This window comes from Halyomorpha halys, unplaced genomic scaffold (assembly GCF_000696795.3).
Source record: "Halyomorpha halys isolate HHAL.00 unplaced genomic scaffold, Hhal_1.1 Scaffold18.1, whole genome shotgun sequence".
Lineage (NCBI taxonomy): Eukaryota > Metazoa > Arthropoda > Insecta > Hemiptera > Pentatomidae > Halyomorpha > Halyomorpha halys.
In genome coordinates, this window is record NW_027114407.1 from 773,128 (window position 1) to 791,494 (window position 18,367).

At 31.3% G+C, this 18,367-nt stretch overlaps 1 protein-coding gene across 1 annotated transcript in view; it reads right to left on the reverse strand.

Moving 5' to 3' along the window:
* The window catches only part of LOC106680499 (probable chitinase 2), a 9,836-nt gene extending 5,244 nt beyond the window's left edge, over positions 1-4,592 (reverse strand). The window contains exons 1-2 of the mRNA XM_014420258.2: positions 4,462-4,592; positions 909-1,010 (exon numbers count right to left, since the gene is read on the reverse strand). Of these exons, the coding sequence (XP_014275744.1) occupies positions 909-978 (70 nt within the window). The 5' untranslated portion in view covers positions 979-1,010; positions 4,462-4,592. The remainder of the gene's footprint in view (positions 1-908; positions 1,011-4,461) is intronic.
* Between the last annotated feature and the right edge of the window lie 13,775 nt (positions 4,593-18,367).

The window sequence follows — 18,367 nt, forward strand, 5'->3', positions numbered from 1 at the left end:
TTATATATAATTGATTGGCCATATTAAAAAATATTTTTTGTCACTTATATATTGATTATAAGTAATTACAATTTAATGTGTACATGTATACATACATATATTTCGGAGATATTCTACATTTAGATATTAAGAAAATATTAAAAATAAAAACTGTTGCCAGGGACAAGGTATAGATATCGGAAAACAAATTTCAGAATAAAACTCTTGTGTGAAATTGGATCATTAATCTATTAAATGTTGTGATTTTCTAAGAAAATGTGGACTAAACCAATGCTGAGTACACTAAAAATAATTTTTTTTTTTTTAATTTCACTGTTATAAAATTCTCTCTCTCTCTCTCTCTCTCTCTCTCTATATATATATATATATATATATATATGTTTTGGAAAAGTTAAGGGGGCTAAAGGTAAAAAAAAAAAACTTTTACTTGAGAGAAAGTACTTACTTATGAATCATTTTTCTATTTAAAAAAAAGGATATTCCTTGAAATAATTCAACTTTTTAGCCTACTAAGAAAAAAAAGAAGCAAACCAAGAAACGACTGTAGCTTAAGTATAAAACAATTATTCAATTCTTCATCAGCTACAAAAGAGCATCATTTGTATTGGGATACAGGATATTCCAGTATCCACTGACCCCTAATTTTAATTATAATCAAATAGGCTCCAAGAAATTAAATAGTTGGATTTCACATCATACTTTAAATTTCAAAGTAAATAATTTGAAATTTGTAAAATTTAACAGCCAGTACTGAATTTGTTAGAAAATGTGCTAAAGAAACTGCTTTTACAGATTCAATTTAAATCTAAAGGTTTTTTTTTTGTTTTAAATTAAATTAATTTACTCTGTCAGAACAATTAACTGCCTCCTACTCATCCATTATTATTGCTATAAATGGAGCTACTTACTATGTATGAAATCCGCATTATACAGTGCTATCACCAAAAAGCAGAATAATAATTTCAAAAATACACCCATATTTCTTCTTAACTGCTTCTTTTACATAAATGCTAAAAAAAAAAATAAAAATATATATATAAAAATAAAATAACAATAAATCAATATTGATCAACAAATTGAATTGAATTTAAAAAATAAGAGAATATTGCAAATAAATTGATGTTCATCAAATCTTTTTTCTTTTTATAATCATTGTTGTAAATGTATCCTCGTAAATAATTATGTTGACTATTCTACTTAGTATTATTTGTAAAGCTAATTTCACTTAAAGTAGTCTCCTAGTTCCTATCCTACATCATTTCTTATTGTTAATGGTTCAATGATCAACATTTTTCCATAACAAAATACAAATTTCATATTGTTACTGTTTGGAGTTTCAACTCTAATTCATTCATTTATACTATTTTGGAATTGCTTTTTTCACTAAGCTAATGTTTTTGTTAGAAGGAAACAATAAAAATTCTAAATTTTTAATAAAAAATAGAGTACTAATATTGTTCGGTTTGTTTAAATCTAATAGATCATGCAATTGTCTTCTCAACAGTACTTAATAGTAATGGCTGATTTAGATAATAAAAACAACCGTTTTTGCTAACTAACCGATATATAGGGGTTTATTCCACTCTTGTTATCAAAGGTGAAGAACAAAACTGGTAAAACAAGACACCTATAAAAATTGGTGGTCCTGGGTAATTAGATATGGGGCCCCTCCGGATTAGAGATATGGTCCTTAAAATTATTTTATCAACAACTTTGGGTAATAAACAACATCCTGGTGAAAATAAATCTTTCTTGAAGGCATTGTACTTCTGAGTTCATCCTTGTTTCGTTTCAATTTATGGATGGAGGTAGCATGGGAGGCCAATGGAGCAAAGATGGCACTGATAAGGGCAACAATCAAAGTGACCATTGTTTTCACTTTATAAAGAGTGCTGGAACTTCTAAAAGCACACACCACGATTTTCAACACTAGCAGCTAAACAAAAAGTGGCTGCGAATGTTCATATCGTGCGTTTCACTTAATTTTTGCAGTCAAATGATGAAATAATAGCAGATCAATCTTTATGTTTATTATCAATCGAAAGAGACAGTGCGCAAAATCCTTACTGTGCAGTATTTCATTAACAAGTAAGCGTCAATCATGGGCTGATCGTTCATGATTCTAATCAATCCCGTCAGTTTGGCTTTTGAATGATGACTGTCACTCCGACTGACGTCTGTAGAAGTCTCTTTTTAACAACAAACATCGTAGATCACCTCCCATCCCATTTGAAGGTCAGATTCCACTGTATTTGCAGAATTTAGACGTGAAAGTTTACTGTCATGGTAATACAATCATAGTAGTGATACAATATGTGTCTTTGTTGTAATTCGACTAAATATTTCCCTTAATTTCAGATAAGGGGGAAATACCTCTTACATATTTACTGTTTTTAATTCTTTTTTAAAGTTTTTGTAGTAAGTTGATATATTCAAATTAAATTGTTGTCTTGGTCTGACAAGGTTCTAACGAAATTAGCAAAATCATGTTTTCCCTTGGAAATCCCTTGCATGTTGTTCAGACTTTTAAAAAAGTCAGTGACATCACTTGAAAAATTAAGGACCTAGTAGTGCGGCTAAGTTACATCTAGAAACAAATGTTAAGAGGAAATTAAACTTTGAAGCTCTGTTTTTCAAAACTATTTACAGCTAGCAACCGGATTTCCAAACAATTGCTTCTTTTACTGTCTTCAAGTTTTGCCAGACATCAACAGATATTCAAATCATAAAAAGGAAATTCTACTTTTTAGGAAATTCTAATTGTTACTAGTTTTACATTGAATAGAATGGGAGGTTTTAGAGTTAGTTCACGAATTTTCACATTTTTTGAGTTTAAACTATGAAATCATAAATTGCATTTATATTTTTGTTTGTTATTCATAGAAAAAATCAAATAAATAATGTCACGAAACTAATAATTAATATTTAATTAAATGTTAAGTGATATGAGCTCAATTATTCCTATCTAGAATATTCGTTAGGGAATGTGATAGACATAAAAAACGGTATTGAGCCTGCTGCCTAATGATGGGATTCACCAGGTTTCGCGATATCAGTTGTAATACGTAGTCATGAGCGCAAGAGGAGAAAAAAGTCAGTTATTTCACCCCAGTTTTTGATTAATTTAATAAAAACTATGTATAATTAATAGTCAAAATTGATGAGTCTGCCAAGTATAGGTAGGGGGGGGGGATGGTGGCTTTTTCAAAACGTTAAAACACATCTTTAAAACTAGCAATAACAATAGAAAGTCTAAGAGAACATCATTTAAAGTAGAGTAAATTTGCTAAACTGTAAGCCCTAATAGAGGTATTTACATTCGATAGTTCTCGTGATATTTTATAAAAATGTTGTACAGAATGTACTGTCTGACATCATTGTACCTAATAATTCCTTATTTTCAATGGAGGGTACAAAAAAAAAAAAAAAAAAAAAAAAAAAAAAAAGAAAAAGAATGTACTGAATGATCAGTAATTACTGAATTTATTTTGAAAATCTGAAATAAATTGATTATAAAAATCTATATCTCAGAAACCATTTGACGTGCAGACGTCTGTTAGCACTGAAATTATAACTATTTTAATTGGCTATGAAGTGGTTTACGATGTTTATCGTCGTTGGAGTAGTAGTTTTCATAATATTAGAATAGAAAAACATCAACGTAATTTAGTTTTTTGTGTATGTCTTCAAAAATGTGGTAGGTATTTAGCGAGTTTATGTTGCAGGTTAGTTATGTTTTACATGTACATATTAATATTAAATATTGTAAAATAAAGTTAATTTTTGCAGGATTGTTTATATTGTCTCTAATTATAGTAGTTGAAACCTTGTCAAGCCAAGGCGAGAGTTCATTTTTCACATCCAAAACAAGATTTTCTTTTCACACAGTGGTTCCACCAGTTAAATAATGATTCGAACTATCGATTGAAGTTTATGTATCGATTCTTAAGATATCTAGGAAAATGAAAATATTTAACAAAGTGATGGTACTATTCATATCCCCTAGTCAATAGGGTAAAAGTCCGGCCAGGTACAGAATATACTCGAGTTCAAATCACGGCTGTGAAAGATAAAATAAACTTCTCTTTCCCTCAGATCTCAACTTATGTCCTGTTTTCCTGAATTCAATTAAATCAAAAACAGTGTTAAACCATCAAGGTAAATTACGCCTTACTAGTGAGTTTTAACGATTAAAACTCTGAATTGGTATGTATAAAAAATAATTTATCTAAATTAAATCACTTTATACTTAGAATTGATTTAATATTAATCAATGCCGCAATTAACGAAATTGGAAAAATAAGTGTTTATTTTTTTACGATTTTATAAATACATTTTATCTCGGCGCGTGTTGAGGGAAGCATTGATTAGAAGAACGCTGAATTTCATAAAATAGAATGTTAGTGAAATGGTTTAAATAATCATAGAATATGTATTTTAAAAATGAAATGGTGACTTCACCTCGTGTGGTACAGCTCCAAGGAGATCTTTTATCACTGACTCCAGGTCAGCGCGAACAGATATACGTAGCTGCGCCTGCGCGTCGACCAGGAAAACAGCTCTTCCGAACTTCTGGTTGGCTGCTGAAGGACCTGGAAGTTTTTATAATTTTTACTTCAAATTATTGGCATCACTCTTGGTATATTTTCTGGTTGTACTATACAGTATTTATCCTCATTGGTGATAATCCTGTCTTAGATAAGGAATTAGGGTTGGATAGATGTGAAAACATGAACAAATATAAGGAAATTATATTAATCATAAAAGTATCAGAAACAAATGTAACTATACCTCTAGGGCAGATTAAGGATTTGTTTTTAGGATAGAAACAATGCAAACAAACAAAAAACAACCCAAACAATCTCTTTGTAAGGCCTTACATTTGATATAACTTCCTAATATTGTTCAGTTAATACAAATGAAGATCGAACACTACTGTCTTACCTGGATTCCAAACCAACGATGTATGTCAAGAAAAAAAAGTTGACAAAATATTCAACTGGTATTTGAACCGAGCATTTAAGTTTAAAGGGGGAAAACACACAAACAAAGTTTGAAACTTTGCCATATTACTACTAGAAAAAAATCTACAACAAATCAAATAGAGAGAAACATGAAATAATTAATTAAACCATGTAAAAAGATCCATTTGTCCAATTATGATTGGATCACGGAGTTTTAACATTTTTAAGTTTAATTAAATACCAAATTAAAAAAAAAAAATTAATTGTGTCTATTTCGTTTTGCACAGAAACTTGAAAAAAAAAATCGATAAACCAAAAAAAAATAATCGTGGAAATTGAGCAGGTGTATGCATGGGAGTTTCAGCAACTTTTTTTTCTCAAAATCCACGACCACGAGTTAGCACTTTATAATCAATTTTCTCAATAACAACGACCCAAACGATTTTGATTGAACTCGGTATATCTATAAGTAATCAAATGACCTTTGATATCAGCTAGGTGTTATTCTCGTCAAGATAGTCAGACATGGCTTAAATGGCGAATTTTCCAAAAAAAACCTTCGAAGTATCTTGTATTTTGTTTATTTGAAATCATTAACCATTTTGCATTATTAAAAGTGATAAAAAAAAGGAAGTACGAATGTAATACGAAGATTAACTAAAGGGAAAAACAGAATAAGTTTGTCTACGACTTTATATTTCGTTGCACTGTTGTATTGTTTGCAGGATGGAAGTTGATATTCGTTATTCTTTGCTCAACAAACATTCATAAACGGATTGCTATGGCAACAGAATAATAAAAATGTTTTGTCTAGAATTTACGCCTTCCATGCCACTTTCACTTATCAAGTTGTAGAATGCACTGGCCGCACCAGATTATTTCCCTTAAAAATGCAATTTTTATATTAACAGGGTTTAGAAACTATGATCTACGGGAAGACTACTACATATTAACTGTTCTAAGCAGGAAAGAAACCGAATCCTGGCAAACGAAATAAGAAGCAGATATACTGACGGGTTTCAAAATATGATATGAAACAATCGAAAATTCTGTTCAAATTACTTGAGAAGATTTTTACTTAAACCTGAGAACAAATAAGTACAGAACAACAATAAGTACAAAACCACAATAAGTACAGAACAACAATAGGTCACCTCAGGGCTTCGTTAGAATGTCATTAAAAAAACGCAACTGTTGGATAATTCTACCTACTGTGTATGTCAAAGGAGTGAAGAAAAGGCTGAGCTAAATCTGTGAGAAGGTGAAGCGTTCCACAGACTGCTGAAAGTAATTCTAACATGCAATTATATAACTTAAAGTTATTACAATAGTAAAACCCAAAGACCAAATGTGCTTCGTAAGGCCAGACCTGCACACTGGACTCTTCTCTCACGACCTGATATAGTCCGATCTTCGAATAACAATGTTAGAAAAACAAACACTTCGATTAGAAAGTTGGTGCCCGAATTGGAAAGGGAAGTCCGAGAAGAAGATGGCATGATCGACCGACGGGTTGAACGGGCAGACATTTTTTATTTCCAATACGATCTTTTTAACACTACAGCTCCCGATGTCGGGGAAACTTGAACTATAATGAAGCCTTAACGGGCAAAACTTTTAGCACAAGATAAATATATTTTAAAAATTTTTTATCTTACTATATGAACTAAAAATCATTATAAGTATGAAATGCACAAATTAGTTGGTATTGGATAGTTAAAAAATAATAAAAGAGAAATATATATTACAATCGGTTTTATGCTGAATCTTAAATGCTATAACTGTTTTAATGCGCTGTAAACGTGGTCAGTGTAAGGTACTTGCGGTCGTATTGTAGTACTTGCAGATATAATCGGATGACATCTGGGGTTAAGAATCAGGTGCTATATCTTTTTTACTAATTATTGTTTTTTAATATTTGTTATTATTAATGATTAAATTTTATATTTGAAAAACAAAACTGAATACATTTGAACAAAGTCTTATTTATGAAAAAATATAACATATATATTGAACTGGAAGATTATTAGTTCACCGTGTGAGGGAAGATGGTTGTCAAAAAAGATAGCTCAAAATAGTACAAATACTATTTATTTTACACTAACGTTTCATCACACTTAGCAAGGTATCGTCAGGATTAAAAACAAGATACTAGAAACTATTAATATTGTAAAACATATAGGACTAAAATATGACATAAAGTATATTGTAAACGGACTAAATATACTTTATTGTAAATAAAGTCTTTGAAATAGTATTTTTTAGTAGCTTAACAGAATTCAGCTAATCCCCAAAGTAATAACAATTCAAACCTCGGCGCACTGAAATTTGGATACTGGTATATAGATGGCTATAAGGAAAAAGTACCATTTAAAAACCAAAAAATTCAGAAAATAGCAATAATGAAAAGAAGAAAAAAAAAGTATTAAAAAATAGTAATTATATTCGGTTTGGAATATATAAATTTTTTTTTCAATTATGAAGAGGTTTGTCCACCAAGTATGAACTTGATAATGGGCAGAAGAGGCCGAAACGTTGTTAAGATGAAATAGTGAATAATGAAATAAGAAAAGGGTATAAATTCCTGAAAAGAAAAAGAATAAAGATATAACATTTATTAACATTAAATACAAAATAATATAAATAAATTATAATTTAACATAAAAATGATCAAAACTTCATAAATAATTCTTACAGTACTAAATATAAACGTACGTTCTCTGTGATGTATCATTAATAAAATGAAAGTCTTCATTTAGTTTATTCAAACACTCACTTGTAAGTATTTGGGAAATAGTTAAATTAATGTTATTCATTTAAAATAGGTTCATTTAAGTCCGGGTTATTCTGTTAACAAAATTCAGCTATACTTTACGTTAGGAACTGATATTGACATGACACAGATTAAGTTGAAAGATTCATTTAAGTCTGGAATTAATTTATATTATTTGACATTTCGAATAAACATCTCCAGCCTTTGACTATTTGGAATACTTCCCCAATCACCTCATGGGAGATTGACTCTATTAATAGAACCCTCCGTAGCTTGTATAATTACAGTCACGCTTCCTCAAAGTTTTTCTTATTTTCTGTTCTAACAGCTAACAAGGAATGTGACGTAGTTAAATCAATATATAATATAAAAACTGCTTTTATCTAGATTTTTACATAGAGATACAAATAATAGATAATTATTCACAGGTTTAAAAAGAAGTATTCCAGGAAAACATCATTAGAGTTTTATTTTAGTGGATCAGTAAGCAAGGGGCATAAGCGGCAATTTTGCAATTAATATATGTCATTGCTTTATCCTATTTCAGATTTATGACCCCACCAACCGCTAGCCGCTCCACACTGTAATTAGAAAAATATACCAAAATGTTGGAAACTTTTTCAGTTTTTAGTATATAACTTGAAAACTAAACATCTTTCGAAAATATTTATAAAATATCAAATCATAGAAAATTTCATACAAAGTGTTTTTAATATTTTTCAGGCCACTATTCGGTTCTTTGTGAAAAATACATTAAACTGTACGATTTGATCTTGGCATACATGATATTTGTAAAATAGTATCAGACTAACTATGAGGTTAATACTTAATCACTGCCGGAGTTTTGTTGATCTCAGATAACTGAAAAGTGACCTTTTTTTAAGCGCGGTCTAGTGGTCGGGCAAAAAACTGCTTTGTGTAGCGGCACATTTGGCAAAAAAAACAAACTTTATTTTGTATTTTTGACATATTTTTTAGGTTGTACGTTAGACTGTAATTACTTGTTGACAACCCTATCAGCTTTGACTAGTATATGCTCTATTGGGCAGTCTATAAAGGGAATGAGTAGAGAAATATTCCCCTACAGTAATATCTTTGGAACATGTCCATTTCAAAATAAAATGGAAACTTTTTTTTATCTTCAGATGTGCCTTACTGTTCAAATAAAGCGATATGGTTTAAGAATTTGTATGTTTTAATTTTAAATATAATATTAATTTTCTAAAATTATTTAGTTTTTGCGTAAGTGAAAACCTTTAGAAAGTTAGTCGGATTCGTCATCCCCAAAACATTGTAAATCGTTGTTAAAAAATCTGTTTATATACAATATCATGGAGAAAATATATAAATATAAGTGAAATTTAAGAGTATAATAAGTTTAGGATCATGAGACACAATTAGAAATATCAATAAACGAAAACATAAAATAGGTTAAAAAACAATGTTTGTGGCTCAGTGGAAGAAAAGGTTTAATTTTCCTACATATTAGTAGGATGAATTTACATTAAATAGACAACTTAGGGCGGAAATGATGGCGAAAATTACATTCAATAAATATCAATTTATTTATTTACACTTGGTTTTCTTCAAGGTTCTTCCTTCATAAAATCGGGTTTACGTCAGTACTCTTATACACATTCAGGTTATAAGTGGTTGTTGTGGACTTAAAAGATTAAGTTATAATTTAAAAAAAAAACCTTAATTTGCTGTACGTGTAGATTTGTGTATTATTTCTAAGTGAAAATAATGAATGGAAAAACCTGGGTCTAACGTATATGAAACAAAACTTATTTTTTTCTGGTATTAAATGCCCCAGAACAAACACGTTATGTTAATATATAATAATATATTTTATATGTAGTTTTATTTATTATATTCTATAGTAATATCTGTATAGTTATTGGTAAAGAACTGTTAGTGTGTGCCTCACCTTCGAAGACGTCCAGAGAACTGGTCTAACAGGACAAGCTTGCAGAGTGGGGAGAACTGCGGATGTATTCTCTTTACAAATTTTCAGGTTCAATATTTGTTTACTGTTTAATAACAATTTTTCTATAACATACAATAGAATTACTCCTTAAACTATAAAATAAGGTCGTCTACACATGGAGTTACCCAAAAGTAACTGATTCTAATCACTAATTAGTCCATGGTGAGTAAAAAATGTAATTGAACTGAACGAAACAACAGCGCTAATGGTTACCAACAAGAATGTCGAGTCGCTAGTAACTTCAATTTCTAATGTCTCATACATTGTAAATGTTATTATTAAAATAAATTATAATGAGTAGTTTATAATGGCCCGTAGATATAATGTGAGAAAGAATAAGTATAACTTATTGTCTTGGTGCCGCCGTTACAAGCTAAATGCTAAGCCTTCATCAGTCCTATACAGAAAACGAGTTAACTAAAAAAAAAAAAAGAAAAGTAACGGCATAACATGGAAATTCATAATACAGACGTAGTGAGAATTAATTTGGAATTCTTCCTCAATCACTTCATGTCAGAATGATTCTATTAACAGAACCCGCCCAGGCTAGTATAATTAGAGGAACAATTACAATATATAAGGAAAATTAGCAAAATAAAAAGTAATGTCTCAAGTCATATGAGTCAAAACTGCCTAAGTAGTAAAACTAAAATTATAAGAGATAATGAGCGGAATTAAATAACATATGCAAAGAGGGAAAGAATTAAAGAAAAAATGGAGGTATGGGGAGGGCAGATAAAAGAATAAAATTAAAATAACCTCACAGACTTAGTTGACTTGATGTAGGTGAAGGTTAGTTTAGTTCCTAATGGAAGCTGATTTTTGATGACGTATTGAATAAAGTGAAAGTGTCAGTCTCAATTAAATAAATATGACCAGAGGTTAAAGTAGATTAAAGTCTTATTGAGTAAGCGACAGAATAACGAATGGATAAATAAATAATAATTAAATAAAGAGTCAAACGATGGATAGAGAAAGAAAATTAAATAGAGTTATATTGTTAACGGTAAAGGTGAGAATAAGAAAAATGACTAATAGACAACAGGTGACGGCGAAGGGTATAGTGAACGAAATAAACGTAAAAAGGAATCAAAGGGTGAATAGTAGCAAGTATATAATATTCTATGCTTCCAACAAAATAAATTAAGAAATAGGTGTTTTAGTAAATTTACAATTTGCGAATAGGCTAAGTTTTGTGATTAACAGGTTAAGATCCCGATTAGGTGTAAATACTTTCGGAGAGGAGTCGTTTGTCATGGATTAGGGACAGTGGCTAGAACAGAAGTCTTGTTAATTAACAGAAGTTAAATGAATTGTTTAAGGATAAAGAATGTTCGGAGAGTTTTGAAGCAGTGAAGTTACGGGAGGAGATAAAATATTTACGATGCATGTAATAATGATTTAAATACGAAATTAATTTAAAAAAAAAAAAATTTAAATTAGTGTGTGAAGTAAATAACACCGATGCAAAAAAGCAGGGGGTGCAGGAAATCTTCCCTCCCTGTTTGTAAATATTATTTTTAAAGTGATGTGAGGCTGTGTTTTTATATTATATATAAATATTTTTTTAAGGAATTCTAATTTACAACTAATAATTATTTTTTAAATTGTTGATAATGAGTTTATTAAAAAAATTATTTAAAATAGATTTCCCTTGATGATGACCTCAATCAATTTCTAAAGTAGTGATATGAAAGACAGACGAAAACAGGGACGGGATCGCTGCAGCATCTTGTAAAATCTTGTCAACCAAGAAAAGAAATATATTTGCAGCGGGGGGCGGGAAAATGTAACAAGATCCCACATTGGTGAGCGCCCACTCATATTCCACCATGTTATTATGTCCCGCATTCTGTGTGTTTCTAATGAACCAATCCGTGCGACCCTTAATTCCTGGGAATGTCAGCTGAAGTTTTTAGTTCATTATGTTGTTTTGCGTTGTACATCATCGTTATAGGTTTGGATAATAATTTTTCGATTAGGATATTTAAGATAACTTTTTTCTATTTGGATAACAATGTTCTAGTTATACTTCTTAAACTACCTTACGTAGGTCATGTACACATGGTGTCGGATTTACATAATCCGATATTTTCGACTCTTTTTGAGTTTGTATAAAGTCGGGGTCAGGGGTCTAATTTTTCTGATGCTCCCCTTGCCACGTTCACCGGAAGACCTCGAAGACGCCACAACTGCGAAGCCTTGATATCATCTATCGTGGCATGGAGGCCAGGACCTGACCCTGCTACCACGCCACAGCCGATGACATACTGGCCAGCCTCCGATCGAGAAAGACGTTCTTCCGGACACCTGAAGCGAAATCCATGGTATTCACCTTATTCACCCACCGCTCAATCTGGACAAGGGAAGCTGCTAGATGTGACAGCGGCAGTGAAGACGTCATCCAGGTAAGCCATTATCTCAGTATTTGAGACCCCAAGTTCTGCTATTATTTTATATTATAAAAATAATTATTTAACTAATATGCTAACCCATTAGCCTCCACTGGGATTTAATTGGTCTCTCAAAATACATGTGCTCATTCATAACCAGACAATCTCCCATTTCAACCTCCCTTTTCCACACTTATTTAGAATAAAATTCAACATATATTGGGGATTCCTGGAGTAAGGTACGAACAGGTCCCGATGTAAACAAATGGAGCTACTCAAAAGAAACTAATGACTGACTTCAATCACTAACAAGTCCGCGATGAGTAAAAAGCTATGTAACTGAATGGAGCGACTGAGTTAGTGACGCATTTATAACCAGTACTGGCGACTCGCATGTCCCAATCTGCGGAATAGGTAGCTTTATAATGAAACCTCTCTGGCTTTCATGTTTAATTGTCAAGGACACGAAATGCATTGATGGCAGAATTCATATACGAACGGAGCCATTCAAATAAGTCAATTTCTCGCATGTCACACAGTTCTCCCAAAATTCATAGAAAAATTTCATATTTTGATAGAAAAAAAATTAATTTTCATCACGTTTAACTTAATTATTTGGTTAAACAAATTATTTCCTTAAATTTGGTTAAGAAAATAAAAATTTGTGTCCAAAATATTTGCTAATAACATATTTAATTATTACAAAAACATTAATAATTTAATTATCCCGGTTGACTAACGGTTTTAAAGCCTCACAGAAGTTAAAGGTTCTTAAATCACTTATCACATCATTTAGAATGATAGTAAAACCAAAAATAGGCGTTCAAATTGTTAAGTTAACTCATATCGCTGCTTGCTTGAATAGTAGCGCATCTGTGAAAAGTTTTGGTTTTATTTTGAATTGAAATCCAATGATCCATCCCAAAGGTATTATTATTACCGTGTACTGTGATTACTTTCTTTAGTGTGATCGTCCCAAATCTGTTAGAGTTGTTACAAATTGACTCCAGTCAATGATAAAATCTATGTAATAATTCAATCACAAAATAAAAAAAAAAAATTAAAATTGAGGAGGTAGTGTAAGATTGGGAGAGGATCAGTGTACTTTCTCATTATCATCTTCACCTTAAATTTTGAATGATCGAATTTGAGAATGTTTCCCATAACCCATCTGTCTTAACCTTACAACCAGGGCCCTGTTTCATAATGAAAGCTAGTAGTACAAGTGTAGAAACTAGTGTGGTAAAAATACTAATACTTATTTTTTTCATGATAGGGATGACTATTAGTGATATTACAGGAATTAAAAAATACTAAAGTAAAAGTTACTACACTAAAAGTCTGTGTAATTGAATTAAGATAAATCTACAAGACTAATAGTATTAGTTTGTACTTTATTATGAAACAGGGCCCTCAACGTCCATTTGTAGTTTTACTATCATTCTGACTGACCGGGTTAATATAAATAATACTTGAATTAAATCAAATAAAGAAAATCATATTTTATATTTAAGTACAATACTCATGGAACGCCCAAAAAACTCAAATATAAAAATTTTGTATGTCAAAAAAACAATGTTTAAAGCATTGGTTGGCCACACAAGGTTTTGAAATGACCCATATATACATCATGGTCCTCTGATGTCAGGAAAATTACTCGTAAAAAAATGCTCTTTCATTGTCACTGATTTTCAAGGACCCTTCTTTTTTTCTGAACTACTGAACACTTTTCGTTGAAATCGATTACTCGGAGTAGACTCTAGAAAATGTCAAGAGTTTCGAAAAAAAAACTTTTAAATGAAGTTATAGGAAGCTCAAATACATCTGTAATATAATTGTAAAAATTTTTATTCGAAACTGATATCCAACTAATGACTCGGGTTGGAAATAGGCACCATACACCCTGAACAAGGCCTGACACTCTGGCTAAAACGTTCACATAATAAAAATGTTTTTACATATTTGTGATTGTTGCGGCCAACACATCGATTTAACGAAATGAAAATCGACCGTACAACATATGTTTTTATTGTTTAAAAAGGCATATGTTTTTCTTTTGTTTTTATACTGAAAAATAGACAGACAACTTCTTAACGTCTCACCGCACACACGTATCGTCTCCTTTATCTACTCACTACGCACTCGTAGTTACCAGCATTCTGGCCATCTTCGACAGCTGAATCATCTTAGCCACGGCGGGCGGACTTCAACTCATCCTCCAAGAGAACAAGGCGGGCGGACGTACGTCCCTTTTGTCGATCTACTTCAACGAGAACATCCACTCAGAACAACCACAACCGGGGCCCCACCAATCACCGGTGAAATAAGACTTTTTTTTCTCTCTTTTTGTTTAATTCATTTAATTTTGTAATAGTTCTAAGATTTATTTTTTTTCTAGTTTGTATATTCTTATATATTTTGTGTTCCGTTTATTATGTTTACTTTTTTAAAAATACAATAATAACAAAATTCGACCATTTCTTTTCTTTTCACGGTTGGGCTAGTAAAGGTTACTTTTGAACCCCTACCTACCGTAACAGTGATCTTCCCCTTCTAGTCCTTCTATAGAAATTTATTTTTTGTTAGATAATTCTTTGAACTGTATTTAATGTTTGGTTAGATTCTCACTGATAATTAAAAAAAAATTTTTTTTATAACCTTTATTTTGTCAAATTTCAGCTAAGAGAATTTATTCTAACTGAATGTGACAAAATATTTTAGGAATTGAGAAATATAGCACCATTTCTTTTATAAAATTATCTAGACCTGAAAATTTCGGGAAAATAGTGAATTGAATGCTGTGAACTTTTTTTTTTGGCTCGAAGCATGGGTTGTAACATAACTTTGTTGAATGTTCGAAGTCCCCAAATATCTTAAGAATCGATATATGACCGACAATAACTGCAACAATAGTTTAAAATCTTACCTGACCGGCGCTAATACTCTTGTGACAAAAAAAACAATTGTTTGGGGATGAAAAACGAAAATTTAATGTTAGTAGAGATCCATGCAAATCTACCTAACTCCATATATCAAGATAAATTCATAACTATGTTTAGTAATTTTTCGTCTTATTATTTAATAACACGAAACCGATCTGGTACAAAAAATGATTTCGATGGCATTAAAAAAAAAAGTATAACAGTTTTTTTTTTTGTTTTTTTTTTTAATAATTTATTTATTGATATTTACAACTGTATACATATATACACACCAAGTAAATTTGCTGTAAGTGATATTATGACATGATAAAAACATGTGGAGAATCTACCCATAGAACTCCAAAAACATTTCTAAAGGAGAAGATCTCGAGACCATCTTCTTTTCAGACGCCTAGGAGGATTATTAGGTAATGAAGGAGAAGCCAGGTTAGAAACGAGTTGGTTTGGGTGGTTGGGAAGTTTATTATGGAAGGATTGGTATCTGGTTCTGGCCAAATCGGCAACATATGGGACATTGAGGTCCTGATGGATGATTTGATTTGTGACAAAGTAAGGAGCATTAAGGATTTTACGAAGGATTTTGGACTGTAAGGATTGGAGTATAACAGTTAATTTGTAAAAATAAATAAATCTATAAAATTTATAAAAATGTAGCTATACCTACATTTTTTTTTTTTTTTTTTTTTTTTAAATGCAGTTTAATATCAACTAAAATAAAGAGATAACAAAATAATTTTGTTTTTAATCCACTGTTTGGGAAGAGTGTTAATACAAAATGGGTGCCCCTTTCTACTGTACAATCATGTGCTTTAAAATTAATTTTACTACTTTAATAAATGGCAATACCAATACAATTATTAATTACAACAATATAAGGTTTGATATCAACAGAGTTTCTGTAAATTAATTTTTTATCAGGTCACTCGTTTTCTCCTCGAGTTCGAGAATAAAGTGTAGAGCTCTTTTTCTTTCACCGATTTTTCCTACCAGACTTTGATTTTTTGTAAAAAATAAGAAAATAAAGAACGCCAAAAACTCTTGTTATAAAGCAATATCCAATCACGGGATTTCGAGATCCACTACAGGAAATTTACTGACAGGAAATACTCCTATTAATATATACAATATAATTTCAATATATATATATATATATATATATAAGGTAGGCCTGCAACTGCAACTTCAGTTGTAGCCTTCAACGCCATAACCCCTGATGAATACCTGAAACTCAGGACGAAACGTCGGCATAAAATAAATAAATATGGTTTTGTTTATTCATGTTGTTCTTTGCTGACCGCATCCCCCGACAAACTTCTCCAATCATTAATCTACGGTCAACTATCTACACCTCATTAAAGTCTTTGATTCTTCCAAGACAAACTATGTATCTACCTATGACATTATCGCAAGATATTTTTTGGAAATATACATTAATTGTTCCAGTAAAATAATATTACGTATAACCATATTATTAATTATACATTAATTAATTTGTATCTTTCAACCTAGCGATTATTTAAGGCAATTGGTGTTCATGTGCTTTCGATACGTTTTCTATGCATGTAAGTGCTATGTAAAAAAAAAAAAGTAAGTGCTATAGGCAGGCGCATGCCATATCAGTGTAGAAATCGTATTCTGTACGGCACAGATCCTCTTTAATAATTAATTTGTATCTTTCAACCTAGCGATTACTTATGGCAATTGGTGTTCATGTGCTTTCGATACGTTTTCTATGCATGTAAGTGCTATGTAAAAAAAAAAAAAGTAAGTGCTATAGGCAGGCGCATGCCATATCAGTGTAGAAATCGTATTCTGTACGGCACAGATCCTCTTTAATAATTTTATTAAACTGACAATCATTTTCCAGGTGCTCCACCTTGGATTAAAAAAAAAAACTTTGCAAACTGCACCGTCATGGAAGTACGACGAGTCAGGTTGTCTAGGAAAACTGGAATTTCCGCCGTCGGCAAATCGAACTTCTCCCATGAAGGGAGAGAATTAGCTCTCTTACAAGTTCATCTGCGGGTATAAGGAGGTATTGGGCTCAACGCACATTACCCTAGGAATAGTCTAATTACACGACTTCAGCGAAAATTTTACGGAAATAAAAAACGAGCAATCGAGGAGTACAAAAGAAGCGAAAACAGAACTAGGGGCGCCTGGACGGAGCCACACTACGGAGCACTGGACAGCATCATAGGATTACGTAATGAAAAAATAAAAGTATTCTCAGCAGCAGTGGCATACGTTGTGTCCTATATGTACTAATCCACTCCTGCTAAACCTCTGGGTAGAGGGTGTTAAGAAAAGAAGACCCATGCATTTGTTTTGCTAGTCACTTTACAAATCATTGAGGTGTGCAAAATATAATGAAGTTCTAATTTTAGCTTTGTCCTAAGGACCACATTTTAGAGACTGCGGAGGCTCAGTTATAGTAAAAACTCTTCTCTTGTTTTTTTAACTTCTGAACAGGGCAAGATTAGAATTATTACACATTAAAGTTTGCTTCGAGTGAGAACCCACTATTATAAACTTAGTCCAGAAATGTAGTCGAAATCTGAGATCCAAAAAACAACGTTTAGTACTAACTTTGACAGGAAATATCATATAATGGAATTGGCTCTTCCACACTAATTATATTTCTATTAAAAGTCGTAAAGCATCAAATTTTGCCATATTACGTAACTTAAATTTTGAATCTAAATACCATACAACCCTTTGTACAGCTCATCCTCAGGCAGTGAATTTCATTTTATTGCCTACTCTCTCATCTTACTTCCAGTTCAGGACCAATGGGCAATAACAGTCTTCAAACTTAGTAAGCCTATCAATGTTAAAAAGATATACATCTTTGGTCTTATGAGGTTTTGTTGTATCTCCCATTGGCTGTAAATTAGATGGAGATAGATTTTAAGTCTATGAAAAACTGTCGGACTTTTTACTTTGCAAACCGGTACTCTGAAAGCTATTTATGATCAAATTTTGCATTGAAGGATTATCTTAAAATTCGATTTCAGTTAAATACTGAGCAGTACGTGAAAACAATTACTCACTCCTGTCAGTTACAGTTCCGAATTGTCCGAATTGAATTACTTAAAAAAAATACTATTAATTAATTTAAGAGTTCGTTAATCGTAACTAACATGTAAGAATTCTTGAAAAATAGAACATTTCTAATTCTAAATATAATGTTAATTAACGAAAATTGTCACTCTTTAAGAACTTGCAAACCTATTCCTCTCTTAGGACTTTAAAGTTGAACTCTCTCACTCTCACTCCCTCCCTCCCCCCATAATCATCGTTAC